Here is a 20,857-nt window from a genome sequence, read left to right on the forward strand (position 1 = left end):
TCTAACAATTGTTCTTTATTTAAAAACACTTTCAGGAAAATCCAAGGAAATACAGAAGCAAGGCAGCACCATAGTCTTCCCAGCCAAGGTGGAAGTGCCTCTGGTTTCTCCAGCAATTCCCACTGGTGTTATCATAACTCAACAGTCTGTTGCAATCAGTTGTAGAAAGGCACAGAGTGACAGCTGGAATGCAAAGAAATGTGCACAACCCAGAGCTCTGTCAGCCTTGCCAAAACTCAAGTGCCCCCATGGGAGGGTCTTGCAACATATGTTCTGTTGAGCAAAGAGGTTGCAAACCAAGCGGTTATTGCAATAAACACCACTTGTGACAAACAAAGTTTGTAAGTTTAAATTTATTTTTAAAAAATGCTTGTCTTCCTCACTAGACAATCAACTCTATGAGGGCAGAGACTATGTCACCACTGTCCCACCAGCCCCTGGCACACAGTAGGTACTCAATAAATATATGTTGGAAGGATGGATGGAGGTAATGGATGGAAAGATGGATGGAAGGATGAATGGAGGGATGGATGTGACTCAGCTGAAGTGTGAGTAGGAACATTCTCTTATTATGGGTGGAGGAAAGAGAGAGGAGATTGAGAAAATAAGATAAAATACATTGATGCATATCATTTTTGGTGTTCGAAAAATAGGATTGAATTAGGACTAATAAATCTAGAGAATTTTACCTCTTTCAATGCCCAAGCCACACTTTTCTATCACTTTGAAACCGAAAAAGTAAATACTTTCCCAACATTTGCTTTGCTGGTAGGAAATGCTTTAATAAAAATGCAATCTCTAAGTTGCCATGGCATCATTAAAAGAAAGGATGTCATGCCCAGGTCCAGAACTTGAAGGTGGCAGGCACCAGCAAGCACCATTGCTCTGAATGGGCCTGCCTTACAGGTCCTCACTCCAACACTGCTCACTTCTTCCAGCTTGAAAATGGAGAACATGTTCACACGCTGGGTTGTAAGTAGGAGGAACTCTGATCAGCAAGAAGCTTGCAGAGGACAATATGAGGCAATAGTATTTTACTGGCCACAGTGTGACTGGGTTGCACTCTGTTCTGACATTAGGAAGAATTTCATGCCTGGGCAAATTCAAAGTTTTTTCCTTTAGTCACATTACTCAAAGAATAAGTTGACTATAACCCAACAGCACTTGTCCAAATTCCAGGACTCCACTTACGACTATTATGAGGCAAACATCTGCCTGTGCAGTTTGTCCTTCCATCCAGTCTATTCTTTGGGGTCCAGATCCTTGATCATTCTCACACCCAGTGCTATCTGCCTCATTGCCCAGCATCAGGAAGCAAGGAGTATGGTGCAATAAGACAACCACCTGGCCATGGGATCAGGAATGGGGTCAGGTCAGTTGACCTGAGCATACCCATTAAACATGTTCAAACGTCCCCATCCCACCCACTCACATGACATGGCTCCCGACCCTGAGATCTGTATCCCAAGAACCTCAGTTGAGAAATCTTTACGGCAGCTTCACTGTTGCTCAAGAGCCTGGGTATTGTAGCAGCCTGGGGGCAGGTTGTCCCTAATGTTCTCCAAGTTCTTCACATCAGCCAGAATCCCATCTATGCTTGTCTCCAGCAAATGGAGGTGGCCCCTCTGCCGACGTGCCCTCTCTTCCAGCTCTGACATCATGGGCCGCAGCTGGCTGTTGATCTGGGTCTTGGCTCGGGAAAGCTTCTGCTCCAGTAAGATCAGCCCCTCTTCATCTACACTGACAGGCTGGTCTATTTCAAGGAATGAGACACAAGTTAACATAGAAAAGCTGTAGTTAGATCTCCTTGAACACCCGTGCCCTTCTATACCCATAACTAATTCCCATTTCCACTTGCCTACAGCAAATAGTATACCATGAATTTTAAAGCTTATTTTAAATTAGAAATCACCTAGAAAGAGTTCTGAGAGGGCTAGCCTACTTACTGGGCTATGAACAACACTGTTCAAGACTCTGAGCTATCTAGTTCAGCAACATGATGTCTGGAGTTTTCCTTTCGTGTTAAGGTCAATAGTTTATGCTATGAAAAAAAAAAAAAAGAGGACTGAAGGTCATAGGGGACTGAGCACTATCCAAGGCATTTGCCTAACATAGGTCACTGCTAGGATTAGAATCAACTCCAAATTATGCTTTCTGAACCACCCTTAAGAAATATCTTGCTGTTTTCTATTAGAAAACCTTAAGAAACTGGCTGAGCTTCAGGGTTATAGAGGCCAAGGTACGCTTTGCCACTTGGGGAATGGATTCCAGCTGCTAGAAATTGATGTCAGACATCATTCCAGCCTGAAACAGCAGTCATCTGACTAGATGTTATTTTATTTCCAATTTAAAATAAAATCACGTTTGTTCAGGCATGTGTTACCCTTAGACTATCTAAAACTAATGTCAGTATGAAGGGCACCTGGCCAGACCCATTTAGTTCAAATAGGTTTGAGTGGCCTTGGTCAATTCGAACTCAAGGTCAAGTTGCCTCACATATGTGAGCTGAAGTGATAGTATTTGACTGCATGAGTTTATTATACCTAGAACAATTAATCTCATATTGCTCCAGGACTTAAGAGAGCACACAGAGTAGAAACAACACTGTAACAAAAATGTTGATCCAAATGGATCTATCTTTCACTTGGGGTCAGGGAGAATTTAGGAATTTAGGATTTTACGACATGCAGAGGAAGTTAAGTAAGCTTGGGAACAAAATAACCTTGTCTATGGGAAGGTGGCATGAGTTACTAGAAAGGAACACGAGCATTGGAGGCAAAAAGATATCAGTTTGGATCCTGCCTCTACAATTTACTACATGACCTGTGGGGCATTATTAACCTCTGAGCCTCAGTTCAGTTCTTCATGAAATAAAATAATAAAAATGATAAAACCCACCACAGAGGACTTTTACAAGACAAATGATATTACACCATGAAAACATCTGACACATAGTAAATGTTTAATAGCTTCCATCTACCCTGCTCTCCCTACTCTCTCATATTCTCTTTACAGGTCTCATTAGTTTCATTGCCTTTCTTTTTTTTTTAGAACACTAAACAACGCTGCTAAAGTCTCAATTGGGGAGGTTTTGTTTTCCTTTGTTTTGTTTTTTCCTTTTTTTTTTTTCTCAATCCTTTGAGGGCATTTTACTCTTTTGGGCTCATTGGATCACAAAGCAGACCCAAGACTATAACAACACAGATGACATTGGCATCTCAGGGTGATGATGACACCCTACAGAAAAATCCAGTTTCGAAGTTGTTCTACTGAACTGGAATAGCAGAGCCGAACATTTTCCTAAATGTTACTGGAATCTGTGACGAATCTCTAGTTCCACATCTGCTGCAGTCCAAGCTTGATAAAACAGACCAAAGGAGGGTTTGATATCAGCTCTACCTAAATCCAGAAATTTAACCAAAATAAGTTTTCTTTTGGGAGCGATTCTGTAGGGAAACCTGATTTTCTTCCACGCTGTGCCATCAGATCTTCCTAAAATTATCTCACAGGCCTACTCTCATCACATTTCTTCTGGGTTATTTACCCAAGCAGCTCAAGTTCCTCCCATTGGTTACATCAAGGTATAACTTTGGTTTGGGGAGGAACAAATGTAAAATCGGCAAGTGATTCTTTTTCATTTTTCCTTTTTTTTTTTTTGAGACAGTCTTGCTCTGTTCCCCAGGCTGGAGAGCAGTGGTGCAATCTTGGCTCACTGTAACCTCCGCCTCCTGGGTTCAAGCGATTCTCCTGCCTCAGACTCCCGAGTAGCTGGAATTACAGGCGCCCACCACCACATCCAGCTAACTTTTGTACTTTTAGTAGAGACAGGGTTTCACCATGTTGGCCAGGCTGGTCTTCAACTCCTGACCTCGGGTGATCCACCCGCTTCAGTCTCCCAAAGTGCTAGAATTACAGGCGTGAGCCACCACACCCGGCCGGCAAGTGATTCTTGACTTCACCGACTGGGAAAATCTTCCTTCACATCTTCCCAGCCACCATTCTACTGCCTTAGAGCAGGCTCCTGTCATTTCTCTCTTCAGTTATTTCAACAATATCTTAAGTAGTCTCAACCTGCCTTCTCTCTAACCCCCTCTTCAAGCTTTCCTCCACTCGGCTGCCCTAGTGATCTTTCTGAAATATACAGTGGTGATGTTATTCCTCTGCTTAAAACTGTCCACTGGCTTCTCAGGGTCCAGGCCAGACTCTTTAGCAGGATTCCCAAGCTGTGTCGTGTTCTGTGAAGTTGCTTATATACACCTGTTCTTTGGCCCACAGACCTTTACCCCCAAGCACAATAGGTGTTCAGTGACCCATCTTAGCAACGGTAAAACAGGGTCCAGTAAATGTAAGGGAACCTGCCGAAAGTTATCTGGGCCTGGAAACAAAGCACATTTACTGATATCCTTAAGGAAAGCTGAGACTCCCCTTCGCTGGGGCTAGGTATAGTGAGTGTTCTGGAGCAAAGCCCTGGAGCATGGAGCTGGAAGGTTGTGGGTTGTGGGTTCACATACCCATCAGATGCAGGAGGCCGTCTAATGTGTTGAGTGTGTCTTGGATTGTAACCCCAGCGTTCTTGGCTCTGGTATCAACCTTCTGGGCTTCTGTAATCACCTGAGGACAAATAAGCACAAACCAGCCTTGAAAAGGTATTTTCCATGTTGGCAAGTTGAAAGGGATCTCCTGTGGAAAGCAACAGGAACTCACCATCTGTACTGCATCCATATTCGTGTCAAACTCCAGCTCCTTCCTTTCCAGCTCTCCTTCCACTTCCCTCATCTCACTCTTCAGAGAGGCCAGTCCCTTTTCCATGGCCAAGGCTCCATCTGCTGTCACATTGGCTTCCAAGTTCAGACTCCCAATCTCCTGAGAGAAGAAAAGGAGCCAGGGACGGAAGGAGAGATAGGGGTGAGGCACAAAAACATCCCAAAGACAACCGTAGAAAAAATACAGCTGCAGCCGGGCCCTGATGGAGTAAGTTAGATGAATAATGAGAGAATCAGACTTAGGGACAGGGGTACTTTGCCAAGCTCTGCCTCAAACAAGCTAGTTTGGGGGTATGACTAGGAAGGTCAGCAGCCAGACAGTGCTTCTCTCTCAGTTCAATGCTCACCAAATGTTGAACAGAGTTAGGAACCATTTGGGAAAACCCAGAGGACAAAAAAACACATCATTCTCTGTCATGCGTCTTTGCTACCATAGTCTTTTAATCTGGGGCTCCCATGGGCCACAACAGGGCTCTGAGCCTCAGAGGTTAAAATAAGCTCAATGTTCTTTTTCCCTCCACACCACCCTTGTGTTTGGTGCTACTGGCACCAACACACATGTCGATTTCTCTTTACCTGTTCAATCTCACTGGAGATTTCCAGGGCCTCCCCGGCCCCATTCTTTGCCCTCTGTGCATCAGCAGCAGCGCTCCCCAGGGCTCTTTCTGCTTGCTGGGTCTTGTCACTGGCGTCTGAAACCTTCTGGCTGATGTAGGAGAGTCTCTTCATGGCTTCTTCAGCTTCTGCTTTTCTGTTGTCCACCTGCAGGTCAAACTCTGAAATGAAGAAAAGAAAAAACTGCCATGAAGATGAAAGCAAATTTACAAATGAGTGAAAGGGGCTGATGTTGTAAAGAAAAATTCCTGAAAGAGTGTTATTACTGACTGGGGATGACGGTGTGGGAAGTTACGGCTGGAATTAACTTTCTTAAAAGATGCATTGGAGGGGTTATAATTACTCCGTTGCTTAGAGAAACCGACAATCAGCCTGCCCTGAGTTCCACAGCACTGCAAGAGTATTGAAACTGCAGAGTGCATCAGAAGCAGGTAGAATCTTTGAAGTCCAAAGCATCAAGCCAGAGTTTTAAGCCCTAAGCTCCAATGATAAGAATTGGGGTTAGGTTTGAATGGGTAGAGAAGTACTTTCCATGAAGAAAATTCCAAAATTTTGGGAATGTTTCTCTTTTGTGCTTTAGTGAAGAAGCCTGAAATTTTAATGAAATCTCTGCGAGGCACAAATCTAAATCTCCTGGGATCTAGATGCAGTGACAAAGGTTGCTCTGTTATCACCACAAAGAAACATATCAGTTCCATACTGGAACCAACCAGACTACACAGGAAAAGGAAAAATGTCTGTACAGTAGTGGTATGTTGCATCTGTGAGAGAACTTAGAGATCACATAGTTTAACCTCGTCTCTTTAAAGAGGAAGATACTAGGTTCTGGAAAGGTTACATGACTTGCCTATGGTCACACAGCTAGTCTGGCCTGGTCAGGTGGCCCAGCAGAGATCAGAACTCAAGGCTTCTGACATCTAGCTCTATTATTACTACTACATTAAATATTAATGCATTAAGATTTTCTTTAGAAAGATATTTACTAAGGATCTATTAATATCCCAATATACCTGCCACTTAGAGAGACATATGAGAATTCAAAGGAAATTGGTCATGGCTATACACTTAAAATACTCAAGTGACCTGAACCATGAAGTACTAACCTCTGAGGTTTTTAAGGATGCTCTCAACTTCATAAAAAGTGGCATTGCCCATACTCAGTGCTTCTTGTGCTCTGCTTTTAGCAAGATTGGCACGGGAAAGCAGCTGATCTGATTTCTGTAAAAAGGAAGATAGAACAAGATTAGAGGAAGTACATTCCTGCTGGCAAAATCTCTCTGACACATTTCTCTTCATGACAGCAGATCATCTGTGATTCACTGCAGAGTCTAGGGGTGCTGTAGCAAACCCCTCTACAATCTGGGACAGAGCAAACTTTATAAGTCCACAACACATTCCATATAGAGAAACTCTAGTCCACCATCAGGGACAGGAACGGTTTTATAAATCATAATTTTAAACTCTAGATATTTCCTGAAGCCAAGTAGTAGACTGAGCTAGACCAAAATTAGACCCAAGAGGCCTAGGTCCTATTCCTAGGTTTGAGGGCTGACCCACTGGGTGGAACTGAGCTAATCGCACCAAGATCTCTGCAACTGTTACTTCTTCCATAAGCAGTGCCTTCATTGTTGATTTTTCCAGAAACAGGGTCTTGCTCTGTCACCCAGGCTGGAGTACAATGGTGTAATCATGGCTCACTGCAGCCTCGAACTCATGAGCTCAAGTGATCCTCTCGCCTCAGCCTCTCAAGTAGCTAGGACTATAGGCACGTGTCATCATGCACAGCTATTTATTTATTTTTTATTTTTTGTAGAGATGGGGGCCTCACTATGTTGCCTACGCTGGTCTCAAACTCCTGAGTTCAAGTGATCCTCCTGGCTTGGCCTCCAAAAGTGCGGGGATTACAGAGATAAGTCACCGTGCCTGGTCAGACAGCTTTTGATTATTCTTCTTGCCATATTTATTCATATGGTAGGCATTCAATACATGTTTATTGAGTGAATGAATTAACAAAAGAATACCTCTCTCCCACTTTTTCCATTCTGTAAGAGCTGCTGTGCTTCTTCTTTCCAGTTTCCCAGATTCTTTTGTGTACGCTTGAACTCATCCATATGCCTGGTTACCAGGCTTGAGAGTGAATCCGCTTTTTGTTTGATCCTCTTTGCTTCTTCCACCTGTGAGCCCAAAGAAACCAGGGAGTCTGACTTCTGCTTACCAGTTACCACACCAGCCTTGTTAGGACCTGGCACCATTGTCTGAAAATAGCAACAGCCTTAAGAAGCCAAGAAAATAGTCACTAGCCATCCAGGCCCAAAACCTAACAGAAAGGAGTCAGTATGCCCAATGAAAGTAAGGCAGAAGGTCCCCTCAATGTCAAACAGGCTTTGTCTCTGTTCTTTTTCATTTTTTAAATGTTTACATGTTAGTTTATATATTCATGGGAACATATATCCATGGGGATTGTGAATTTTTTTTCTATAGGTAGTAAACAAAATCTTCTTAATCGAATAAGTTTGGAATTGTTAAAGGAACTGATGGCAGAAACAATGCAAAACTTTTGAGAAGAAGTCATCTCAGAGTGGCTATACATAGAGATATACTATAGGTTGGACTCAAACGTAAACAAAAAAACTTCATAAAAATTTTCCACAGGTTTCAACAATCCCCAGAACTAAGGAAGATACATAAAACTTTTATCCAGTAATAGGTTTAGCATGGGTCAAATCCTTTCCAGAGACTAGGATTGTGGTTTAAGAACAAGCAAATGGGTAATGAGAAGGCTAAATACTCTTCCCACTCTAAAACAGAAATGGTCAACATGGAGAAAAAGCTGAATGTTTGAACAATATTATGGCACCCCCAGAAAAGAAAGTATTTATGGCCCTCCTGTATATCAAGCACACAGGCCAGATGCCCTCACCTGAAAGGACTGATCATTGACTCCCTGAAGCCGAGACACTGAATCCAGGAGGCGGAGACTGTGCTGATAAGACCTATCTGCTTCAATTTCCGCTTGAGTGGCCTCCCTTGTCAACTGCTGGGCCAGGGACTTGGTTTTCTCCAATCTGGTGTTGGGGGTGGGGTGGGGAGGGGGCGGTAATAAAAAGAGGACTTTGAGAATTCTTTTTTTTTTTTTTGAGACAGGGTTTCACTCTGTTGTCCAGGCTGGAGTGCAGTGGCGTGCTCACAGCTCACTATAGCCTCATCCTCCCACGCTCAAGCAATCCTCCCAATTCAGCCTCCCAAGTAGCTGGGACTACAAGAGTGAGCCACCACACCTGGCCCCCCCTTTTTTTTTAACAAAAGCAAAATTTCACCCTGTTGTCTTGAAAGTATGTAGTTGGAATAACCAGAAGAACCAAACAAAATTATTTATCAGATACTTGTCCCTCTCCACTAAACATAAGCCTTTTAATTTATACAGGTTGGGTCAGAAAAATTCAATCCCAAGTTCCCCACTTCTTGATAACAGAAATATATTTCTGTATTTTTATATCTCCCCATGCCATCAGATGGGTTTACTCACACCCTTCAACCACCAGAGGGTGACCATACCTCCAAGTATTGTAATCTCAATCAAAACATAAATTTTATTTAGACTAACCAATCTTTTTTTCTTCCAGTCTTAAAAATATCTGCTTTTCCCCAAAGTAAAACTCCCATGATTTCAGCCCTCTTATTATCATTAGTAATATGTTTTTTACAACTGGCATGGTGCCCCTCAAGTACGGTTAGCATTTTGCCCTGGGAGTATCCAAGGTATAATGAGCCACGGGAGGACCCGTAGGAACGTACTTTCCCACAAGCCCTTGCACCACAGCACCCTCCGGGCTACCGCTTCCGCTTCCGACTTCTTCATGCAGGGCCTTGCGCGCCAGTGAGAGGGCTTGTTTGGAATAGTCCTCAGTTTCCCTTGTCAGTTGCTCCATGTTACTGGCTGACTCAACGTGGCTGAAAGGATTGAAAACAAAAGAATAAGAGTTTTCACGCAAAGGGCTTCCTTTAGGTTGTTCAGTTACACGAAGGGCAAAGAGTACGGGAGCTGGTCTGATTTAGAAAAACCCTGCAGAACTGACTCAAATTACATGGAATTAGAGGTGCTGTCAAGAAGCAGAAGGTGTTTTGGAGAATTCGCCTTATGTCATAGACCTTGTAGTGATCTTTTCCGTTTATGGCATAATCATTGGAGTCCCGGAGCGGGGTGGAGTGTGGAGATGGGTGGGAGCAGTCTCAGGTGATAAAACACTGCATCTGTAAGCTGTTTGCTGCAGGAAGAAACCTCTAGGTCTTGTTTCACCCAGGATCCAACCTTTACGCACTTTCGCTTCAGCTCTAAACTGGGCCCACCACTAGGGGGACAAAGCATGTCTATAAAAATTCCCTGGATACTTTTGGTTCCTCCTGGTTCTAAAAAGTGCTTTTTTAAAAAAAACCCAAAGAAACAAAATTAAAAATCAACGAGCTCAGGAGGCAGCTCATGTTACAAATATACAAATCAGCCCTCTTCCGCTGACTGAATTCTACTTAGGATTAACAGAGCCTGCCACCCTGCTGAGCAGACCGCTACCAGCAAACCTCTTAAACACCGTAGGATTTCTAGTCAGAGCCAAGGATGAAGGGAGCTGCGTGTTATCATTGGGGCCCTGCAGAGCCGGTTTTCAGGAGGAAGTTCCCCCTCTGCAGTCTTGGCCCCCACAGGCTAACTAACAACTCGTTGCTACTTGTTCCCAGGCTTGGTGTGGGAGTCCCTGAAGGCTGCAGAGCTTTCTCTTCCAAGGGCTGATTGATTTCACGTGGCCCGAGGAATCACATCTGACATACAACACAGCCATACTGTGAGTCATAGGGAAATGTGGGAAAGAAACACCCTCACCCCCAACTCCTGCCAAATGACCCTGCCCAGTGGCCACTTACATACAATAAAAGCCAAGTGGTTAAAAACTGGTTTCAAGGTAGGGAATGGCTGCAAAGGAGCCTGGAGAGAATAAATATGATGCTTGGGTCCCTAATACCCTACAGTCTTATTCAAGTCTGGCCTTGCAGAGACGGCTTGAAGCAGAGGTGCCCTCTAATGCTGCTCACCTTTCTGCTAATCTCGTGGCCTCCTGAGCCAGACTTTTAAAGCCATTTGGCCCCACGTAGTGGTCTGAGGCAGGAATGTTCTGTGGGAAAAGGAGAATCGGTTAAGGCGAATCGGTTAAGGCTTTGCACTTGGCCATGGAACTTAAGCAGGTGCATCTGTCCTGTCAGAACCACTTGTCATTAGCCACACAGGGTTCCACACCCTGACACTTACACCATGCCTCTATTCACCATTATTCTATTTTTTAAAAGTATGTATAGGCCGGGTGTGGTGGCTCATGCCTGTAATCCCAGCACTTTGGGAGGCCAGGGCGGGTGAATCACCTGAGGTCAGGAGTTCAAGACCAGCCTGACCAACATGGTGAAACCCCATCCCTTCTAAAAATGCAATAATTAGCCAGACGTGGTGGTGCACGCCTGTAATCCCAGCTACTTGGGAGGCTGAGGCAGGAGAATTGCCTGAACCTGGGAGGTGGAGGTTGCAGTGAGCCGAGATCGCACCATTGTACTCCAGCCTGGGCAACAAAAACAAAACTCCATCTCGAAAAAAAAAAAAGAAAAAAAAAGTATGTATAGACAAGAGCAAAGAAATCCAAGTTCAAAAAAGTCTGTATATAGATATAGATGCATTAAAACATATATACATAAAAAATCCAAAACAACAACAAACAAACAAAGTAAAATAAAAATTCTTTTCCTGCTGGAAGCCAAAAAAATTAAAATTAAAAATATATACTTGTACATTTTTTATATGAATTTAAAGTCCAGTAGAATATATTCCAAGTTTTAACAGTGGTTATTTGATAGTAATGGGATCATAGAGAATTTTTATTTATTTTCTACACCAAAACATTTTTGTAATAAAGGAAACAATCAATACACATTATTTTTAATGTGACTTCCTCATTATAGTATCTGATTATCATTCCACTTCCTCTATTCATCTCCCACCATTTACATTACATTTACATTATTTACCATAACCTTATTGTTACCATACAATAACATTATTGTTACCATAACCTTCTTTATTCAGAAATAGAAGAGTGCTCAATCAAATCTCTCCCTCCTACCACATTACAAACTACATCAAGAAAATCGTACTGGCAGCATTTTTTCCCCATTTTCAAAACCATATCTTCCTTCCTTCCTTCCTTCCTTCCCTACTCTCTTCCTTTGTTCTTCTTTCCCTCTGTCCCTTCCTCTGTCCTTTCTTCCTTCTTTCCTTCCTTCCTTTTTCATTCATTCATTCATTTATCCATTCATTCATACACTAGAAATTTACCACGGCTATACACTGTGTTGTAGGCTGAGAAAGTAAATATGAACTAAAGTAAATCCTGCCCTCTGGGAGCTAACAAGCTAGGAGATAGGCAGAAGGGAGGTGAGGCAGGGCCAAGATGAGGATGTAGTTAGAAATAAATGAACTAAGGAGAAAAACATAATGCAGTAAAATAGGAAACTTCAGAAGGCCAAAGACATAAATAGACGTGACTGTTGCAAGGAAAAGAAGTCCAACCACCTGTCAGGTAGATCAGAAACAGAAAGTGAGCCACTGAGAGACAGAAATTGAGTCAGTGAGATCTACAAGTAGGTCTCCCAACACAGCAGTAATTCTCAATACTCTAGCCCAGCAAAAACCTACAGTGTTTCCCAAGGAAGCTTCACTTTCTGCCAGGCTCAGCTGCATCTGAGTGATGAGCCTGTGAGTATCCCGAACTCGGTTCTGGTACTGACTTCCCAGAGCCCGAACTCTTTCCACAGTCATCTTGAGGTCATCCAGGCGGCTCCGGTAGCTGTTCTCTTGGCTCCTCACCTTGGCCAACTGGAGACCAAGGGATCTGCTAGCACCTGAACGCAAAGAAGGAAAGAGAGCATGAGCACTTTCTGGGTCAGCATAGAGTTAGCAAACATAACGGAGGGTTGACTGGCTTATGGTCAAATGACAAAAACCCAATAGAGAAATGCATCCAACCATTCTTTTATCACCATCATTCAGGTCCCAGGGGGAATGTCACAGACAATCCTTCCACTTCTGCAAGGGCTGGCTGGAGATAACTGCTGAACTGATATCCATAGAAGATTCTATGACCTAACGTAGCCATTCCTTCTAGGACTATGAATTCTCTTCTGTCTGAAGGGAAGTTGGCCTTCATCACCTTCTGAAATCTGGGCATCTCTCAGAATGTCCTGAAGGGCCTGCTCAGCCTGCTGCATCCTGCCTTCCAGCTCTGTATCAGGTACTACTCCATCACCACCCTGAGCCTTTGAAATCAGGGCCTCCATTCTCTGAAGCTGCTGCATAAACTGATCCATCTGAAACCACAAAGGAAAGATCAGAACGAGGGTGGAGACCATGTACCTAAGGGATCATCCAATACCAGGTACCCACGGGATAATACTAAAAGTCCAGAAATGCTTAGCATGTCATGGTGGTTAAAATTTTAGACCCTGGAGCCTAGAGAGTCCTTGAGTTTGAATCCTGGCCTCACTACTCACTAGCTGTATGACCTTGGGCAAGTCACTTTCTTTATCTATAAAATTAGGATAATGAAAATAAGAATAGCGTCTCCTAAAGTTATTACCTGGACTACCTGGGTTAACATCTGTAAAGCTCAAAATGCAGTTAATATTTGTAAAGTGAAAGCAGTTGCAAGCTAGAGACAAGAGAACAGTGCCTGACACAAAGGAAGTGCGTAAAAGGCTTGTTAAATAGATCAGTTTAAAAAACAAGTTGAGTTTGCTCTACATTTGGAGTTCTGTTTGGGCCTTTGTCTTCCCCAATCCTCACTCCAGGAAGAAAAATAGTTAGTAATTAACAAGAACATCAAGTTCATTCTTCTCTGGAATTCAAATGAGAAATTTCTGGAGGCCATTCCTTTTTGGGAAGCCTTGATACTTTCTGGACTCCTGATATCTTTTATGTTTATGTTTTTCTTCATTTGTTTTACGAAGACATCTGTTGAAAAAAAGTCGAGCTGGAAAGTGAAATATTATAGTGGGAAGAGCCCTGAACTAAGTTAGGGGACATGGGTGGGATTCCCAGTTCCACCTACCCATATCACTTTGAAAAATTTCAAGTATTTTGAGACTTTATTTGACCAGTGAAAACTGAAGTCAGAATACTTTTCCTTTCAACTCAACTAAGTTATCATGAATACCAAATGAAACAGTATCTGCAAAAGAGGTTTTGAAAATGGTATATATAAAGACATAAACCTGAAGTATTATCATTATACAGAATTTTTTTAATGCAGCAATTTTTAAAGACAGAAATAGTAATCACTACTCCCATCCTCAGGAGACTAGGAGTGTCCTAGATCTGTGACAGAACCACCCAGTGGACACTTAAGGATTTGATTCTGTGGGGTTGGGGGTGGTAAGGGGAAGAATGCATACCTGAATCTTCACTTGATTATAGCAAGCTGGACAGCTGAATGCTCCATGCTCACAGTTGGGGCCACCAAATCCTGGCTTGCAAACACAGGTGCCATCACTTCGACATTCTACAGGCTCTGAGCCCATGGGGTTACAGTTGCAAGCTAGAGACAAAAGACAAATGGAGCATTCACATCAAACTAGTCTAGAAAGTGGAGGTAGAGCAAAGATACAAGGAAGGAGATCAAGCCTCCAACAGCAGAGAATCCTTCTATACCTCCATGCACCTTCTTAATACAGATAGGTCTTAGGAATCATGTGGCAGATTTGCCTGGTGTGTGTGGATGCAGGGAGATTACAGCCTTTCTGGCAGCACTCATTTTCCTCCCCCTGTTAAACTAAAAGCCTGTTAGATATTCTGCAAGCACTCTGGCTTTGCTTTCAAGGTGAATAACATTTCTTCTGGGCCCATTACATGCCAGATGTAGACATCCCCCTCTATTTTGCAGATGAGGAACGTGAGCTCAGGGAAGTTGACTAATTTGCCTGAGGTTACATGGCAAGTAAATGGCAAGCTACAATGAGAGCTCAGGAAGAGCCAATGTTCTTTCCTCTGTTCTGCGGCCTTTGGTGTAGGAAATACAGTTGAGAAAGCAATACCTTTACTCATTCAACCAAACTGATTAAGCCAGGTTCTGTTATAGGAGTTAAGGATATGATAGTGGGTGAGACACTTCTCTGATGATTACAGTGATTCTCTGAGTTGTTCTATCTTCAGTGCTCGCAAAACGCTGATTACATATCTAAGTGTGTTATCATTATTTGCATACATATTTGTGTATCTTCCTTATTATCATACGGACTCTTCGAGAGTTGGGATGACTTATTCACCATTATGGCCTCAGTATCTAGGTCCACACTGGGTACATGGTATGTGCTTGATAAAGGATGGTTGAGTGAAGAAATGTGTGGTGTAAAGCCAGTGAAATTTCTGTTAGTAACCTAGAATTACAGCTAAAACTAAAGACAGAATATAGTTAGAATATATAACTAGAATTATAGTGTTTATAGTGTGCTTTCTTGTATCCACCACTTTGAGTTAAATATTAATCACACATATAAGGAAACTGAGGCTTAGAGGGATTAATTGGCATAATTAGCATAATATAATAGGTATGTTACAAAACTGGACTTGAACTCAGTCCTGTTGGTATCGTATGGGCTTTTCCTCTCATAAGGTGCTTTCTAGCATATCACAGCTAACCCAGAGGTTGGGGTCCGGGCTGGTCTGGCCTAGAATTCCCGAAGGGATTTGTACCACTAAGTAGAAGCCTCAGGTTGCAGAGGTCCTCAAGCACTTCAAGGTGGAGACTCTGGTGTGAGTGGGAGGCTGTGAGCTCCATGCAAACCTCTGGGTCTTCGTGAGGAACCAAGAGTCTTCCAACCTGGGTGTCCAGAGTGGCTCTGGACTTTTTTTTTTTTTTTTGAGATGGAGTCTTGCGCTGTTGCCCAGCTGGAAGTGCCGTGACATGATCTCAGCTCACTGCAACCTCTGCCTCCTGGGTTCAAGAGATTGTTGTGCCTCGGCCTCCTGAGTAGCTGGGATTACAGGCACCCACCACCACGTCCAGCTAATATTTGTATTTTTAGTAGAGATGGGGTTTCACCATGTTGGCCAGGCTGGTCTTGAACTCGCAACCTCAGGTGATCCACCCACCTCAGCTTCCCAAAGTGCTGGGACTGCAGGTGTGAGCCACCATTCCCGGCCCCATTCTGGACTTTATAAACAAAGTTAGGGTAAACAAACTCCTGAGTTCTGGGCACCAAGGTCAGCCTGGGACTGAGGGGTGAGTCTGTGGGGCAGGCCAGCTGCTCTAGAACTGAACTTGCCTCTAAAATATAACATGTGCAAAGATTTGAAAGAAGAGCTGGGCAAGAGGACCAGTCTGCACATTCATGCTTTGATCTGCAGCAGGCCTCAGGAATGCTCCACTATAGCTGCTGCTTTGAAGCTGTCTTGTTAGGAGAACTGTTGACTGTTACCTTTCTACACATCAATTACGCTGACTTCCTGAGAGAGTCTCTTAAACTACTTTACAGCCCACTCCCCTTCCCACTTGAGTTTGCTTAGGCTTGCTCTTGAGTCATTTATTACTCTCCTACAACAGGTTTGGCAGCCACTTCCCTGCCTCCCTGCCTTGGGATTGGGCATAGGATGTGGCCCCGTGTTACATCCTTTTCCACGTAGGAATGTAAACCTGACCTTTTTCACTTCTCCCACCCAGCTTTAACCCAGCTCTGTCTTCCAGAGCCTGGCTACAGGGTAAACCTGTCTTAAGGCCTTTGACAGAGAAAGAAAGGCCCAGGGTGCTCACAGGCCAGTTTGGTCAGAGAACCAAAGTAACATCATGATATGAACTGCCATTGTCCCTGCTTAGATGGCAAGCAAGCGCATACGTACACAGGCATGCACAGACACAGCCTGCTGGGGGTGGAGTCCTACCTCGACACTTGTCTGCTGGGTTGGGAGCCAACGGGTCCCCGAAGTAGCCTGCTTTGCACTGGTCGCAGTAGATGCCGGCTGTGTTGTGGATGCACTTCAAACACCTGCCTGTCAGCCGGTCACAATTCCCAGAGGCACTGGGGTCCACATTGTTGTTGCATTGACAGGGCTGACAAGGCCTCACTGGGCCATGCTCACCAAAGGGGTCCCCAAAGTAGCCATCAGCACAGAGCTCACAGTGGGCACCTGGGAAGGAACAAATGACCAAGCCTAGGTCGACATCCATCAGGAGGAAGACCAGACGCAGAGGCCTAAAGTTGCGAGTCACCCTCTAGAAGAGCCAGAGAAATGTGCTTCCCTAGGGACCCCAGAACAAAGCCCTCAGGAGCAGGCATGCAAGGCAGGGCTGGCCCTCTCTCTCCATGCCCACTGCAGGTTGCAGAACACAGCAGCGCCACTAGGAGGCTTAACTAGCTGCCTGGGAAAAAGCAGGCAGCTCCACAGAAGTAGTAAGGTTTTGAGCAATACCCCCAAAACTGCTGCTGAAGAATCCATTCTTCTTTCAGATTGACCAGCAGAAGGACGTGACATTTAAGAGGTCACTAAGTTTTCCCTCTTTATCTTAGTTCATTAAGAAACAAACCATGTGCTTGGTCTGAAAATGTTATCTTCTAATGACAAACCTCTCAAAACAGCTTTAGGTGTTTTCTCCCGTAATTGCACTCTGCTCTTGCTTAATCCACTTCACCTCTTGGGCATCGTAATATCTTATCTTTAAGATATTATCTTTAGAGTGAGCACATTTGGGTGAACCCGAAGTCATTATAATTTCCTAGAAATTCCTCGGAATGGAAGCTATTTGCACACATTCATGGCATCAGGACAGGAAGAGGCAGGTGGCAGAGCAGACCCATGGCCTTACCAGTGACCCCGGGAGGGCAGTTATTGCACACCACCTCCTCTGTCTCCGGCATCACTGAGCAGCTGAACCCGTTATGACAGGGACAAGGCTTGCAGCTGCGGGGGTCGTGCGGATCGTTGTAGAAACCAATTGGGCAGTCAGCACACTCAATGTCAGGATTCTCATCCCCTGAATAACAATCTCCTGGGGGTAGGAGAAGAGTGGAGGGGCAGAGAAGTGAGCAGGGTCAGACAATACATTTCCTTCAACATGGGTCAGAGAGTAGAATGTCAAAGCCTTCCTTTCTGAAGCCTTCCCCAAAGTGCCTGAGCACTGGCATTCACCCCTCCCATAGAACCAAATCTAAACATGGCCAAGACCCTGAATCTCACCCTCACTCCCCTATGCAAAGTAGATACTCACTTCTTTTACTATCCATAACTTAACACTGTTCCCCATGTTCTCTGTGGCCTGACACCATTTGTCGGCACATTCATTTAGACCTGGACTTGTCTTTGATCTCCCCACACAATTCTTGCAACTCGACACCAACTCTTCTACCCAGCACTGAACCATGACGACCATTTCCTGTAACCTGGCACCTTTCTCACAACTTTGTGGCATTTCCACAATGAATAGGATTGAGTGTAATAAGGCACCATGTCCATCTTCCCTGACTCCAGCTCGGCTCTCCTTAATCCTTTCCCACCTCTGATGTGAGTTCAACCATGGTCTTTCTTACACAGCTCTCTCTCTTCCACATGACACCCCAGCCACCTGGTCCAGGTGTCATTTCACTCACCTGTGTCTGGATCACAGGCCCCTCCCCCTTGACAGTTACAAGGAATACAGGTGCCAAAAGGCCCCAGTCTCGCTGAATCTCTCTTGTAGCCAGAAGCACAATCCTGGCAGAATTGCCCCTTGTACCCAACAGGACATATACACTGTTCAACCCAGGGTGCTGGGGCTCCAGAGACAGGGCGGGCTGAAATCAGGGTCACATTGTCAATGTACCCAGTACCTGCAATCGAGAGAACAGGTTAGAAGTTGCAAGTGGTACAGTCTAAAGATCTCAAGTCAGATCTCTCTTGGGATTTTATTTTTCTTAACTCCCTAACAAAGACAGGTGGTGTTCATATATCATGCCATGTAGAGAGGTATAGCAGTCTCCCACTGTGACTGAGCACACAGGCTCTGGGGTCAGAAAACCCAGGGCTTAAATTCTGAATCCACCCTCACTAGCTGTGTAAATTGGGCAAGTCACTTAGCCTCTCCATGACTGTGTTTCATCAACTATAGACAAGAAGTAATGGTGGTATTTATCTCTTATGTCCATTGTGAAAATTAAATTAGATAATTCATATATTATAATCTATCTGGCATACAGTAGGAGTCAATACATTGTTACACCTTTCTGCTTCCGACTTTATTTACTGCATCAGTGACGTGGAAATGGTGCATGCTAGCCACGCTTCCTTTTTACGTGAGTGAGTGCAGAAAAGTTTAACGAACTCTTGTTAAATAATTCCAGTTGAGATTAGGAGGACCCAACATGTGAAATTAAAAAAAAAAAAGGAATTAATAGAATACATTGTGACTCAGGCTAGCATGGAGTATAATCTCAAAAGGAAAAGCTGCTCAAGGAATAAATAAGACTGTGTTGTAGGTGCCATTTCCTAGCTAAGGAAATGTGTCCATTTATTGTAGATTATCTTTCTCACTTAATCATCTTTAATAAAAATTCAGTGGCCCTTTTAGCAAGATAGCATCATTTACTCTTCATTGGTGCTGGGTGCTAACATCTTTTTAGAGAAACATTTCTTCTAAAAAAGCTTCTAGAATATAAAAATTCAGATTGAATCAATGATTCTAAGTCAGGATCATCAAGTAACTTATCTACTTGTTTGGAGACTGCTGCCACCTTAGAGAGCTGAATCAAATTAAACTAACACCTAAGAAGAAAGAAATTAATTTCTCATAGCCACTTACTGTATTCTCCATATGTAGCTCGGATGCGGAGGGCTGTGAGATTCCGCAGTAACCTTCGATACTCAAAGTAACTCAGCTGGGGGCTCCAATTACTGCTTGCATGCTCATTTAACCTGCATAATTTAAAATCAAAAGCTTTAAAAATCCGATTCTTACCACATACCTACCTGTTATAAATTATGCCTGAGGATACGGGAACAGCTAAGCCCCTTCCCAGTCCTGCTTAGAAGGGAGCACAGGACTGAGAGCCACCTTTTCATAGGCATGTACTTGGACCTTCCTCACTCCATGGGGAGGACAAACCCCAGAGAAAGTGACGGAGGGCATCCCAGTGTGGGAAGTCCAGATCCAGGGGTGACATCACCTGAAACCATGATGATCGCAAGTTCTCAGACACCACTTTCTATTCTTGGCCACCCATAAGCTAGTATTAGGAACGTCTCCACATTCCAGAAGTTCTGATTCTCAAGAGCTACTATTCATTTTTTTTTAAAAAAATCATTTATTTGTTATCTGAGCACATTTTACTTACTTTTTTCAAAAATCAGTTTCCACTTTTACATTGTCCACACTTAATACTTTTTAATTTGGCATCATTTGGCTCACTGTAACATATCACCAGCCCCTGTGCTGTTCTTCTAAATTTTGTTTTGTTTTTTACTGAAGTATCTCATCCAGGAACAACCCTACCCACCTTCATTTCATTCACTGATTTGTTAAATAAAAGTTGACTGTGCACTTGGTTTGGGCTAGAAGCTATGTCAGGCTGGAGGACACAAAGACAACAGGGAGAGGTGATCACATCCAGCCAGGGGAGTCAGGTGGGTAGACACAGTTATAATACAATGCCATGAATGCTATAACAGATGCATGCACAGAGTACCATGGAAAAACAAAGTGACTGTAACTTTAGCTGGGATTCTGAGAAGGCTAATACAAAGGAAGAACATGTAAGCTGAATCTCAAAGAGTAAGTTCACAAAGCCTGGAAGGTGGGAATGAGTATTCCAGGCAGGAGAGCTGTGTGTGTGTGTGTGTGTGTGTGTGTGTGTGTGTGTGTGTGTGTGTGTGTGTCATTAGAACACGTATACTCGGATATTTGATCAATTCTTTGTTTGTGTTCTGTGGGTCTTCTTTTCCCTATTGCCATTACCCCTGCCTTGGGTTAGGCCCCTAACCACTCTCAACTGAGCCACTCTGAATGTGTTCTGATGGTCCAGTTAAGGACCCGACCCAAACTATCATCTATATGGTTCCTCTATGTGCACCTAGCCTTCACACCTGACGATCACACTTCTCGACTTAACAATCTCTCAATGGCTCTGCATTGTCTTTCCAGCATGGACAAGATCTAAGCTCCTTGACATGACATACAAGGCCCAACATGATGGGTCCTTTTCCAACCTTTGCAAATGTATCTACCCATCTTCCCTATGCAAGCTGTATTCCAGCCACAAATATTGCTTGCCAGTTCTCCCCTATATTATGCCTTTCTGCATCCCCACATATATTCACATGTGAAGTTTGCCCTTCTCTGACTTTTCTCCCTGGAAAAGCCCTGTGGACCTTTCCATTCTTAGACCACACATTGCCTCCTCCTGAAGGTTTCCCTGACTCCTCCAGGCAG

The 20,857-nt window shown here is 43.8% G+C and overlaps 1 protein-coding gene across 1 annotated transcript in view; it reads right to left on the reverse strand.

The window, feature by feature from the left end:
* Positions 1 to 20,857, reverse strand: part of LAMC2 (laminin subunit gamma 2) — a 65,986-nt gene continuing 45,129 nt past the window's right edge. The window contains exons 9-24 of the mRNA XM_004028026.4: positions 19,232 to 19,344; positions 18,045 to 18,263; positions 17,264 to 17,446; positions 16,342 to 16,587; positions 13,860 to 14,002; positions 12,620 to 12,776; positions 12,106 to 12,311; positions 10,461 to 10,540; positions 9,174 to 9,329; positions 8,299 to 8,443; positions 7,400 to 7,552; positions 6,482 to 6,596; positions 5,340 to 5,539; positions 4,705 to 4,863; positions 4,512 to 4,611; positions 1 to 1,753 (exon numbers count right to left, since the gene is read on the reverse strand). Of these exons, the coding sequence (XP_004028075.2) occupies positions 1,500 to 1,753; positions 4,512 to 4,611; positions 4,705 to 4,863; positions 5,340 to 5,539; positions 6,482 to 6,596; positions 7,400 to 7,552; positions 8,299 to 8,443; positions 9,174 to 9,329; positions 10,461 to 10,540; positions 12,106 to 12,311; positions 12,620 to 12,776; positions 13,860 to 14,002; positions 16,342 to 16,587; positions 17,264 to 17,446; positions 18,045 to 18,263; positions 19,232 to 19,344 (2,629 nt within the window). The 3' untranslated portion in view covers positions 1 to 1,499. The remainder of the gene's footprint in view (positions 1,754 to 4,511; positions 4,612 to 4,704; positions 4,864 to 5,339; positions 5,540 to 6,481; positions 6,597 to 7,399; positions 7,553 to 8,298; positions 8,444 to 9,173; positions 9,330 to 10,460; positions 10,541 to 12,105; positions 12,312 to 12,619; positions 12,777 to 13,859; positions 14,003 to 16,341; positions 16,588 to 17,263; positions 17,447 to 18,044; positions 18,264 to 19,231; positions 19,345 to 20,857) is intronic.

This window comes from Gorilla gorilla, chromosome 1 (genome assembly GCF_029281585.2).
Source record: "Gorilla gorilla gorilla isolate KB3781 chromosome 1, NHGRI_mGorGor1-v2.1_pri, whole genome shotgun sequence".
NCBI lineage: Eukaryota > Metazoa > Chordata > Mammalia > Primates > Hominidae > Gorilla > Gorilla gorilla.